General features: G+C 54.7%; 1 protein-coding gene across 5 annotated transcripts in view; it reads left to right on the plus strand.

Moving 5' to 3' along the window:
• The window catches only part of CDH23 (cadherin related 23), a 423,515-nt gene that overhangs the window by 342,505 nt on the left and 68,617 nt on the right, over window positions 1–12,393 (plus strand). For all 5 annotated transcript variants that reach the window (XM_074382361.1, XM_074382354.1, XM_074382355.1 and 2 more), the window contains 3 exons: window positions 440–568; window positions 1,599–1,727; window positions 2,466–2,693. In XM_074382361.1, the coding sequence (XP_074238462.1) occupies window positions 440–568; window positions 1,599–1,727; window positions 2,466–2,693 (486 nt within the window). The remainder of the gene's footprint in view (window positions 1–439; window positions 569–1,598; window positions 1,728–2,465; window positions 2,694–12,393) is intronic.

Consider the following 12,393-nt stretch of genomic DNA (forward strand, 5'->3'; position numbering starts at 1 on the left):
GTAAGCTGTGTGACCTTGGCTGGCGGTTTCATGTTTCTGAGCCTCCTCTCTGTGAACTGAGGAGAACAGTTGCTTTTTGTCAAGGTTGCTCTAAGAATCAAGTAGAGTCCAGGTAATGCCCCAGCGCATGCTCACCCCAGCAGCATGAGCACAATCCCCTCTACCCTGGGAAGACATTAGTGCCATGGGACTCATGCCCCGCCCTCCCAGGCCAGGATGCTAACATCCCCTAGGCCCAGGAACCTTCCACGGGTGCTACACTGCCTCCATGGGCCTGCACCCCCATTTTGAGGGAGATGAATCACTTCTGCATAAAATGCTGTACTCCCAGATGCCCTTGCTGAACAGAGGGTCCAGGTAGGCAGGGGAGGACCAGGCAGTCCCCCTGGCTGGCTCTCCTCCACATCTCCTCACCTGTCACCCTCTCTTCTCCCCACAGGTGGTCTTCTCCCTGGCCTCTGGTAACGTCGCAGGGGCCTTTGAGATCGTCACCACAAATGACTCCATTGGTGAAGTGTTTGTAGCCAGGCCCCTGGACAGAGAAGAGTTGGACCACTACATTCTCAAGGTAGGGCCTGGCCTCCCTTGGGCCACGAGACCACGGGCTCAGTGCCTAGACTGGTCACTACTGACCATCCAGGAGAGAGCTCGCCCAGAAGCACATCCTGGTGGTCAGCGTCCCTGCTGTCACCAAGTAACATGGGGCCAGCTGCACCCCTAAGGGTCAAGAGCACAGTGAGGCTGACCCAGGATAGGGAGACCCCAGAGGGACCTTAGATACCCAGGAGGAGGCAGCTGAGGTGTCTTCCCCTGCTGTTAAGAGCCAGGAGGACGAGGGAGAGCCTGGTGGAGCTGGGAGAGCCTCAACTCTTCTACAAATACGGTGTGGCCTTGGGCAGGTTATTAACTCTGGGCCTCATTTTCCCTACCTGTGTAATGTACAAAAAATTCCCCATCTGGCCTGCCCTGTGGAGGGAAGAAACAGGTGCAGGTGTGAGGATTCACAAAGGGTGTGATTACTGTAGAATTGCCATGGCTGGGATGTTTGCTGAGGGCTTTCTGGGGACCTCAGGGCTCCACTTCTGCAGGGGGCTGAGCTCCTGGAGCACATACAGCTGTATCCAGGCTCCCAGGAACAGGCTCAGCCTATGGTTAGGGTTCCAGCTCATTGCTGATAATATTACTTGAGGCTCTTTCCCTGTTTGCCAGAGATCATGGGACAGCGTGCATGGGACAGAGGCCTTTGAAGCTAAAGACAAGATCCTTGGATCAGGTTGCAGACCAGGGTCACTGTCAAAGGCTGTCACAGCCCAGAATACAGTCGGGTAGGTCAGGAGATCAAGGCTTGGGTACATGCTAGTCAGATTCCAAATAAGGATCCTAAGTCAGAAGACGATTGGGCAAGAATCATTTGCAGCATGGGGCAGAAGGTGAAGGCGTTGGGGAGAGCCCAGGGCTGGCCAGGCCACCCAGGGGTGATCAGTGAGTCTCTTTGCCCTCCCAAGTGCTCCGCACGGAATGCACAGCCCTTTTGGACTCCATATTCCTGATCCTGCCCCACCCTTCAGCCCTGACTCCAGTTGCCCTCCTCCTTGCAGGTTGTGGCTTCTGACCGAGGCAGCCCTCCACGGAAGAAGGACCACATCCTGCAGGTGACCATCCTGGACATCAATGACAACCCTCCAGTCATCGAGAGCCCCTTTGGATACAATGTCAGTGTGAATGAGGTGAGGGCAGCCCCGGGGCCCATATAGCTCGACATCCAGGGGGATCATGAGCATGAGCCAACCATGGACCACCTGTTTAATGTCTTGCCTGGCCCACCGGCTCCTCGGATCTCATGGCTGGGAACTGTGGCTCATTCATAACGATATCTCTAGGGCCTAGCCCGGATCCTAGAACTCAGTATCTTTTTGGAGTAGAGGAGAAGAGAGAAGAGGAAAAGAAGAAAGTTGCCTTTCACCAGACAGGAAACTGAGGTTTACCCGGAGAGCTTGCTTTTTAAAAAAATGTATTTATTATTCAGCAATAAGATTGAGCCACACCAATCTGCCCTGGCATTGTTGGTTATCATACTGGGTTGGACATTCATGAAGGCAGGTTGGCATGGGACCAGAGTCTAGCTCTCAGGCCAGACTCCCTCGCTTCAGCTCACTGATTGGCTGTGTGGACTTGCACACGTTCCTTCCCTGCACCTCAGTTTTCTCATCTGTAAATAGGGATGATGATGCCAGTACCAAACTCACAGGGTTGGAGAGAGGACCCAGTGAGTTAAGGCGGGCTCCAGCAGGTCGGAGGTGCCTGCGGAATGTTTGCCGCCATCATCCTTATTATCCATCATTGCTTCAGGGTAGATGCAGCAAAGCTTTCAGGAGGCACAGGGGGAGCCTTTGGGCTACAGGAACAGGCGCAAGACTGTGCCCAAATTCCTTGAATCCAAAATGACCGCCCTCCTGTTCTCCCAGAACGTGGGTGGAGGTACTGCTGTGGTCCAGGTGAGAGCCACTGACCGTGACATCGGGATCAACAGTGTCCTGTCCTACTACATCACCGAGGGCAACCAGGACATGACCTTCCGCATGGACCGCGTCAGTGGTGAGATCGCCACGCGGCCCGCCCCGCCCGACCGCGAGCGCCAGAGCTTCTACCACCTGGTAGTCACTGTGGAAGACGAGGGCACCCCCACCCTGTCGGTAAGCCATGGGTGCGGTCACAGGGAGGAGCGGGTAGGCTGGGGCAGCTCTGCCTCCGAGTGAGGGAACAAGATGGGTGGGACGGAATTCCATGCGGCAGGCGAATCCGGACAACTTTTCATCGTGCCTTCCGTCTGTCTGCCCAAGATGGACTCCCCTTATGGAGGCCTGTTGCGTGCAAAGCTGGGGTGCTGGTTTGCCCACGTTTACAGCTACTCGTACGGTCTGTTGAGTCCTCTTTGCTCTCACAGAGCAGCTCTATGGGGTGGTACAGGTTGAGCCTCTGTTTCAGGGCCTGGCCCAGGGAACAAGTGGGTATGAACCTAGCCCCCGCTTCACTTGCCCAACTATGCACTGTGGGGCCACATCAATGTATATGGTGGTGTCTTACGGAAAAGGTGCCTCTCTGGCCCCCTTCCCCTATGTTGTGTGGTGTGGCATGCTGTCACAATGCGTCAGGATGGGAAGGGACTGGTGTCTGTGTTCACACTGATTCTCGAGTGAACAGGGCCACTGCCCAAGGCAACGTTCAAAGTTTGCAAGGTTAGAGAAGGACTCTGGGCCTCAGGGGCTGGATGGAGATCTCTAGGAGGTGACAGGCTGTGTTGGGAGTGGCTTATAAACTGAGAGCAGGGAATTTGGAGTCAGGAGCACTGCGGCCGGCTGCATGATGTTGAGCAAGTCAGAACCTCTCAGCATATTGCTTTTGTCACCTGCAAAAGGTTGATAATAGCTACCTCATAGGTGTTGTTTGGGGAATCAAATTAGCTCACGTCTGTGGGAGCACTTGGTAAACCATGAGGAGGAAGAGGACTGTGATTAGTTCTCTATTGCCACAATCGTGCTGCCTGACAAACCAAACAAAACAGAGGTGTAAAACAATAACCACGTCGCGCTCATTCCGCAGGCTGGCAATCGGGACATGGCTTAGCCGAGTGGTTCTTCTGGTCTCAGCTGGGCTACTGCATTTGTGTCTGGGCACCTGCCTGTCAGCAGGGCTCTGTGCTTCTGAGGGTCGGCTGGCTTGAGCAGCTGGATGACAGCGGCAACTTGTCCTCCAGAAGGCTAGCCTGCGCCTGTTTCTGTGGGGCTGGAAAGTGTCCAGGACAGCAGAGGCATGCAAGGCCTCTTGAGTTCCTGGCTTGGAACTGCCACAAGGTCACTTCTATCACAGTCTGCTGGCCAAAGCGAGTCACAAGGCCAGCCCAGACTCAAGCTATGGGGATATAAACTCTACCTTTTGAAGGAATGAGCTACAGTCACACTGCAAAGAGTGTGGGTGCAGGAAGGTGAGAGTTCAGGGACAGTTTTGTGATCTAGAAGGACTCTGATTACAAATGAAGCCTCAGCTCCGTCCCTGTCACAGCAGGTCAGACCCCTCCCCTTTGACAGCAGCACTGTGGGAGGCGGGGTCACATCAGGTCTGGCCAGGGCTCTTTATCTGGAGCTTCTCTGGAGATGTTGGTCCAGTAATCCCAGGAATTAGGATTGGGCCAACAATCCAGGGACCCCCTCCCCACCCCCACCACAACATTCTGAGGAGTTCGGGCAATGGGACTGACTCTGGGCACCCCTGTGGGCATTCTTAGCCCCACGGCTGCACAGTGTCCTCACTAACCACCTCAGCTAGTCACACCCAGTGGGCTAAACAGGGGCACATTTATAGGACACGCATCACTCACTGGACAGGGTGGGGCTGGGGCAGAGAGGGGTATCATTTATTGTGTTAACCTGGAAGGACCCCGTGTCGACATAACCCCTCCGCAACTTCACCTGTCTTCATCTTGGTCATCTCTTTAATAGTACTTGTGAAGTAACAGGAACTGAACCATGGAGTCAGAAAGAATCAAAATGCATTTTCCCACACAGCAAAAATTCTACAGAGAATGTTGATTTCGGGCTCAGTGATGTCGGAGCTTGTGTTTCTTGGCCCTTCCCTCATGGTTGCAAGGTAACTACTATAACTCCAGGCATCGAGTCAGCATCCAGGCAGGAAGATGACGAAAGAATGACAAACAGCTATGGCAGCTGCTTTTGCCTTTTTATCAGGAGAGCAGCTGGTTTCCCAGAACCACCCTCCAGAGTGCTACTTGTGTCTCCTTAGCCAGAAGTGGCTCATACAGGCACCCTAGCTGCAAGGGAGGTTAGGAAAAATGAGGGACAGGATTATCATGGTCGGCATATTACTTGGGGATCAGATATATCACTGCCCACACAAAAGCAGGCATCTGTCAGTGAGGAAGAGGTAGAGAATGGATTTGGGTGGGGGGGGGGGCATCTGACAGCATTTGCCACTCTGCCCTCCCCAATCCTAAGGCAGGCCAATCAACGCACCACCCCTACTCCCCACCCACACTCCCACCCCCACAGTCCTAAGTCTCCCAGAGAGGTCGTCGGTGGGATCCATACCATTCTAAGACCCTGCAGTTTAGAGGCAAAATCAGGCTTCGTTTGGGTCCTCAGAATAAATGGGAACTGAAGAAATGGAAAATCACCCCAGCCACATTTAATCACCCAGAATGCATGGGCCACTATCCAAACAATCCTTTAAAATCTTGGGATTGGTCTCCATGGCTAAAAAGAGTTTCCATCTGCTGACCAAACCCTCTGCAAGGACCCATCCCAGCCTCTTGGGGACCATAAGCATTCCCTCCTCACGTTTCAGCCCCTGACATTCTGGCTCTCCTTGAAGCAGGGTTCAGCCCGTACTTGCTCCCTGGTGTGGGAAACTGGGTGGCATCATCCCTGCTCATCCTGATCATCACCAGCTCTGCTCCCTGAAGCCCCAGAAAATACCCTCAGGATGACTAGGACCAGGGACCTTGAGGCCATTCATCTCCAGGGGAATATGTATGGGGCTTCCTGGGCTGAACCATCAAGCTTTCTTCCAGACTGTAATACAAATAGCAACAGGTACCAACTTGAAAGATTTACAGAAAAATTTTTGTTGTTATTGAGACAGTCTCACTCTGTTGCCAGGCTAGGGTTGTGATCTCGGCTCACTGCAACCTCTGCCTCCCGGGTTCAAGGGATTCTCCTGCCTCAGCCTCCCAAGTAGCTGGGATTACAAGCATACACCACCACACCCAGATAATTTTTGTTATTTTTTAATAGAGATGAGGTTTCACCATGTTGGCCAGGATAGTCTTGATTCCTGACCTTGTGATCTGCTTGCCTTGGCCTCCCAAAGTGCTGGAATTATAGGCACGAGCCACCATGCCCAGCCAGGAAAACACTTTTAAGTTGAAAAGAATCTATCCCTCTTCAATGTTTTCCCCCTGGTTCTTCAAGAGGAGAAAATATTCCTATCATTTGGTTTTTGCAGGGGACACCTCAGTGAAGAATTGTAGTGACCATACGAACATAGTTTGAGAAACCAGCACTAAGCCATATTTGTTCATTCATTCACTCATTCATTCATTCGGCTGTTGTTCCCTAAATGCCCACTGTGTGCCAGGCACTGGAGATGTAGAGATATATCTATAGAAGACAATGTGGTCTGTGGCCTGAAGAAACGCAGTTGAGTAAGGGAGGCAATGAGAACACCAGTATGCAGTGGGGCACTGAGAAGGGCTTGGGGAAGACTTCCTGGAGGAGGTGACACCTGGGCAGAGTCTTGTTGGTCAGTCTTGGTTAGCACAGCTAAGAAAGAAGCATATTATGGGGTTCAGCCTGCACACGGGCTGAAGAGCAAGCAATCATCGGGTGGGTTCCGGAAGCCACAGGTAGCTTAGGCCCAGGGCCCTCAATCTCCATATCCTCCCAGGACAGTCTATATGGGGCTTACCACGGGGGCTGCTCCCACCACCTTCTCAAGAGCCCCCTGTACTGCCTCCAGGCCTAGCTGAGCCAAGGTGGGGATGGGGCAGAGCTGGCAAGCAGGGGTCCTGCAGCCCACAGTGCCTACCAGGGTAGCTTGCCTCCAAGGAGCACTGGAGCCTTGAAGATTTGCTTCCACTGACCAGACTCTCACCTTTGGGCAGTGAACCCCTCAGGGTTATGAATAGCCTCAAGAGCAGGGCCCTTCTCTGCCACCGGGCATATTTCACTGGATGTGTGTGTGACGAAGGAGCGTTGTCCCAGCCCCTCCTAGAGCAAGCAGAGCCCTGAGCAGCATGCGGCCAACCACCCTGAGATTCCAGGAATGGCTGCCACAGTCTAATGGGTGAGAGAGCGGCTGCTACCCTGCACAGATCATCCCAGAGAAACCCAGCAGGCCCATACGCCATCCCTTTATTCCCATTGCAGTTATCTGCTTAGCTTCAAGACAGCCTTCACTGGCCCAGGACCAACCCTGCTGGAGGACAAGGGCATGAGAGATTCATTCATTTGTTCATCTGACACTAAGTATGTGCCAGGCTTATACTACAGGCACAGGTCTGCCCTCCAGCAGCCTACAGTCAAACGGAGTAACGGAGAGCTGATGTGTAACAGAGAGCTGACACTGTGACACGTAATGGAGGGCTGACACTGTGTGACGTGTAACAGAGCTGACGCTGTGACATGTAACGGAGGGCTGACGCTGTGTAACGTGTAACGGAGAGCTGACGCTGTGATGTGGTAGAGTACTAGGAGCCGGAAAGCCACAGCAGGTTTTCTGGAGGAGGTGTCGTTTGCATCTCTGTCTTGAAAGATGAGGCTCCCTAAGCAGGGGGCCTAGGATTTGGCTGCTCGAACCCTCCCCAGAGCCAAGAGAAATTCTGTGAGTCCCTTGGTCTCTGCTTTTTACCCTGGACTTCCTCTCCCCAGTTTTCCTGATAGCTAGACATTCCTGCAAACAGCCTAGGCCACCTCTGCCCTGCCTCAGCCCGTATCACCCGAACTCGGAACAGCTGTGCTGCAAGGGGTATCCAGGCCAGCCCCAGGCCTGCCACACAGTGGGTGCCACCCAGCCAGAAGTCATTGTGCAGCCTCAGCCCCTGCCTAGCTCCAGGCCATGGGCAGAGAGGCCAGGCTTGGGGGAGGGGTCAAAGTGGTTCTCAGGGAGGCCCCTGCAGAGGAAGAGCTGGGCCCGGGAGGAAGGCAACTGGGAGGTCAGGAGGTAGCCCAGCCTCGGAGGCACTTGGCAGTGGGATAGTGAGGGAGGGAGGGCCTGACCGTGGCCTCCCTGCCACGTGAATTGCAGCCAGCAGATAATACTATTCCACATAAGAAGCCCCGGCTCCTCAGGCTGGTGAGGACCTGCAGAAGTCACCTATCCAGGCAGAAGGACAGAAATCTCCCACCGCCCCCTTCTGGTATGCAAGTCCCCCACAGCAGCCCCATGACAGCCTGTGAGCTGGGGACACTACTCTTGGCAGTGTACCTCATGTCTTTAGGGCAGAGGGCCCTTATGTTTATTAGACTTAGACCATGCTGCCGTTGTGAACTCTGCTTCCCCTGGCATGAGATCAGAAGATCCCAGCCTAGCCCTCGCCCTCTGTGGCACCAAGGAGGCTGGCCTTCCCTCGCCCAGCACAAGTACATCCAGAGCCCTCCTTTGGCCTGGCTTCTTGAGGGATGTTCTGCAGTTGCCAAAATGCTGCACATACAACTGGCTAAGTTCCTCCGAGAGCCCCTGGGGCTCAGCTGCTGAGGGTTTCTCCCTTCCCCATCCCCTAATGCAAGCAAGAGGGGTGCCTGGGCCACTGGGCCTATCTGGAGTCCTCTGGCTCCACAGTTGCCAGGAAGAAAAGGCGGCAGCAGGAGCTGATGTGGAAGGAGGCTACCCATCAGCAGCAGGGTCTTCTGGACCCAGGGGAAGGCCCAGACCAGGACAGGCAGAGCACAGATAGGAACATTTCTGGTGTCCAGTACAGTGGAGCCCTGGACCTGTGGGCACAAGTTCATCTCCCAGAGCCCTGGTATGTACTCTAGGCAAGACCAAGGGGAAGGCCAAGCCAGGTCCTGGCCCATAATACCGCTCCATTCAATGAAGAGAGAGCAGGAGACCCAGGGTTTAGTCTTAGTTCCATCATCCACTTGTTTCGACAAGACACAGACCTTTCAGAACCTCTGTTGCCCTGCATGTTAAATGGCAGCAATAAAACCACCCAAAATTGTCGGGGAAGGGGGTGGATCAAACAAGTAATACCATATGTGAAAGTGGGTTGGAAAGCACCAAGTATTATAACAGAAAAGGCCAAGAGACAGCACACACGTGGCCACCTCCCTCTCCTGTGCCTGAGGCAGACACTGCTATCTATCTTGTCACTTTCTCACTAAGCTATATGGATCATTCAGAATCCCTCTCAACATATTCCAGAAAGCCATAACAATAGATCAGAATTGCCAAAAAAAAAAAAAAAAAGTCTGTCCCGTGGCCTGCACAAATGTTTGTCCCACGATGTACAAGGTGAGGGCATTATTGTCACTGAGGAGTTCCCACCAGTCCCACACAAAGCTGCTGGGAGCTGGAGCTGATGGAAAGTCAGAGGGGGCCCCACCCACTGAGAGAGGTTCTAAGAACAGAACCTGGCATCTGGGGCAGCCCATCACCCAGAAGCTATGTATGTGTCAGTTATCAGATTTGCAGCAAGGTCCAAAGCCAGGCTGTAACTGGACCCTGCCCTCCCGGAACTCACAGGATAGTTAGGGCAATGTAGCATCCACGAGGTGAAGAGAAGCAGCAACACAAAGCAGGGAATGCCCAGGGAATGGGCCGGGTGGCCTGTGCTGTCTGTGGGCTGGACCCCATGCTCAGCTGGGCTGTGGCTGTGCTTCAAGAGGGCTTTGTTCCCAGCGTCCTGGTTAGCAACCCCAGTTCCTCTTTTGCCCATTGCGGTTCCCCAGCCCCTAGCACAGTCAGGCCAGCCCTGGGGTGCCCCAGCCAACACCCAGGAGGGCCTCATTCACAACGCAGGACCCCAGGGGCAAAGTTGGTACCGGGTGGTTGCAAGACCCCTGCAGCCCCTCGCCCCGCTGATCCTTCCAAGTCTACCCACCGAGGAGTATCCCCTGAAGAAGGCCAGGCATCAGCCCCTCTGCCCAGGCCCTGGCTGCTGCACGTAGCAGGAGCTCCAACCAGGCAGGAGTCTTTGAAAAGCAGTCCCAGGGCTCCCACACGCCCACCCCAGCGCCCATAGCCACGGACTCCCCCAGGCAGGGCCAGCGTGCCCACCAGCAGCCAGCAGTGGCCTCCATGCTGTGTTTTTAGGGAGTGCCGAGCAGCCCTTGCTTCCTCAGCAAACTGCTCTTAATGGTGCTTCCAATTCCATTCCCTTAGCCTCTCCCTGGGAGGGAATAAAGGCAGGAAGTCTCTATTAAAATGTGAATGTCGGGAGATAGGTAAGATGGCCCCTAATTCCCGATTGATCTCCTAACACTGAATTTGTTCTTAAAAGCATTTCCCCCTCAGGGCCTCAGACCATGCCAAGAATCCAGCACTCCAGGAGCCTCCTGCCCCAGCCCCACCCTGCCCCAGGCCCTAGTGCTCCTCCCACCCTTAGAGGCGCCATGTTCTTGAACCCAGCTCTCCTATGCACCCCAGACCACAGGCACCAGGGCTGGCATCAGGGGCACCACCATCCCAGGCAACCTGCCCCTCCCTGGCAGCAGCAGGCATGGCGTCCCTAGCACACTGCAGGCAGGGCCTGTGACCCTGGATGAAGATGGAACTGGGAGCTCAAAGTAAATTTCACTGAAAACAGGAAACCACGAAGCCCAGATGCATTCAGCTGTGAAAGGGTCCAGAGAAGAGAGGGCAGGGCCGCACCAGAGGAAGCTGGGGAGGAAGTGTGGCGGCTGCTCTACTGCGGGCCGCCTCCCTCTCCGCATAGCAGCAGCCAGGCCTGGGGTCTGGCAGCCAAATTCTTAGAAGTTGTCTCTGCCTCGAGGTCAGCTGGGTGCTGGGGCCAGGCCAGCCTCCCTAAAGGACAGGGCACGCTCTTCCTGAGTTAGGGGAACCAGAATCTGGGCTATGGGCTTGTCCTTCGACTCCAGGGGGAACAGGTGTCTCATCCCCTACTCCTGCCCTGCAAATTGTAAAAAACACACTCTCTTTCCTTTATTCTTTCTTTTTAAAATTCGTTTTGAGGCAAGGTGTTGCTCCGTCCCTCAGGCTGGAGTGCGGTGGCTTGAACACAGCTCACAGCAGCCTCGAACACCTGGGCTTAAGCGATCCTCCCACCTCAGCCCTGCAAAGTGCTGGGATGCCAGGTGTGTGTCACCGTGCCCAGCCAGCACCCTCTTCCTGTGGCAGCTGGCATCAAGCATCAATGACAGAGGAAATAAAAGAAGGGGACCCCCCCTCTCTGCCCAGGGACAAAGGAAAAGCCAGGGTTTGGGTGTTCTGGCCACCTGAAGTGTCAGTCCTATCTCCAGGCCTGTGTTTACTTTCTCCTCAAGGCCCCCAGCCCAGCCCAAGCATAGCAGGAGGCCCTCAGTGGCCCATTCCTTTGGGCCTAATGGGGGGGCTTGGAGGCAGGGCCATGTGTGCACACAGGGCTCCCTGGCTGTAGCTGTAGGCCCAGGGCTTACTGCTGCCAGACAGCCTAGAGTTGCTGCCTCTTCCCATCCCCTTGACCCTCCAAGCAATTAGGTAGACATCTCCCTGCCAGCTGGCGCCTTGCCCAGCCCTAAATCCTGGCTTTCAGCACCCATGCCCAGCTCAATGCTAGAGGGGGTCTGCCCAGCCCCACCTCCCCTGTCCCCACGCTTAGGCACTGCCTTCCCTGTTTTACCCCCAGAATGTGCAGAGATGCCCCTCCCCTGCTTTAAAATCCTTCAATCACAATTCCACAAAGGACCATCCTTGCCTGTGTGTATGAAAACAAATCCAGGGCATGCTTGCAAGCGGGAGATGGGAACATCACCCCCACCTGGCCGGATCGCTCTGCCATGAAGACTCCACCAGGCTTAGTGTATGGAGTGGAAGGTGGGAGTGTGGGAGGAGCAGCAGAGTGCGGATTTAACCGGCTCTTACAATACGTCCACAGGATTTGCACCTGTTGCCCCATGTAGTGTTTTTTGTTTGTTTGTTTGTTTGTTTGTTTGTTTTTGAGACGGAGTTTCGCTCTTATTACCCAGGCTGGAGTGCAATGGCGCGATCTCGGCTCACCGCAACCTCCGCCTTCTGGGTTCAGGCAATTCTCCTGCCTCAGCCTCCTGAGTAGCTGGGATTATAGGCACGCGCCACCATGCCCAGCTAATTTTTTGTATTTTTAGTACAGACAGGGTTTCACCATGTTGACCAGGTTGGTCTCGATCTCTCGGCCCCATGTAGTTTTTAATAGCATCCCACTTCAAACTCAGAAGTGTCCCAGGATGGACAAGACATTCTGTGGCACCCTTGCTATGGCCCACAATGAACAGCAGGAGTAGGGGATGGGGAGGGCTGGGGCAGGTGCCCCCTCCACTCACCTTCCTAGAAGGCCCCACCCACCTCCCTCACGGCCATCTCCGGTGGGTGATGCAACATCTGGCCTGGCCTCAGATTGCCCAAGACACCATTTGCTCACAGTGGCCACCATGCCCCAAGATGTACTTCCTGTTTTGGGACCACTAAGCTCTGGGGACCGGAATGCAGACAGTGGAAGCCCCAGATTGGCTAACCTGTTGACAGGTCATCAGAGAAACTGCTGGTAGGAGGCAGCTGGGGAAGGTGGTGATGGCCACTGGGCAGGCAGGCCTGGCCCCAGAGCCACCGTGGTACACAGAGGGAGTCTGACTGAAGAGCAGCCTCAGACAAGATGGGGGAGCCAAGGCAGCCATGGGGAGGAGT

The sequence above is a fragment of the Saimiri boliviensis genome, chromosome 12 (genome assembly GCF_048565385.1).
Source record: "Saimiri boliviensis isolate mSaiBol1 chromosome 12, mSaiBol1.pri, whole genome shotgun sequence".
Lineage (NCBI taxonomy): Eukaryota > Metazoa > Chordata > Mammalia > Primates > Cebidae > Saimiri > Saimiri boliviensis.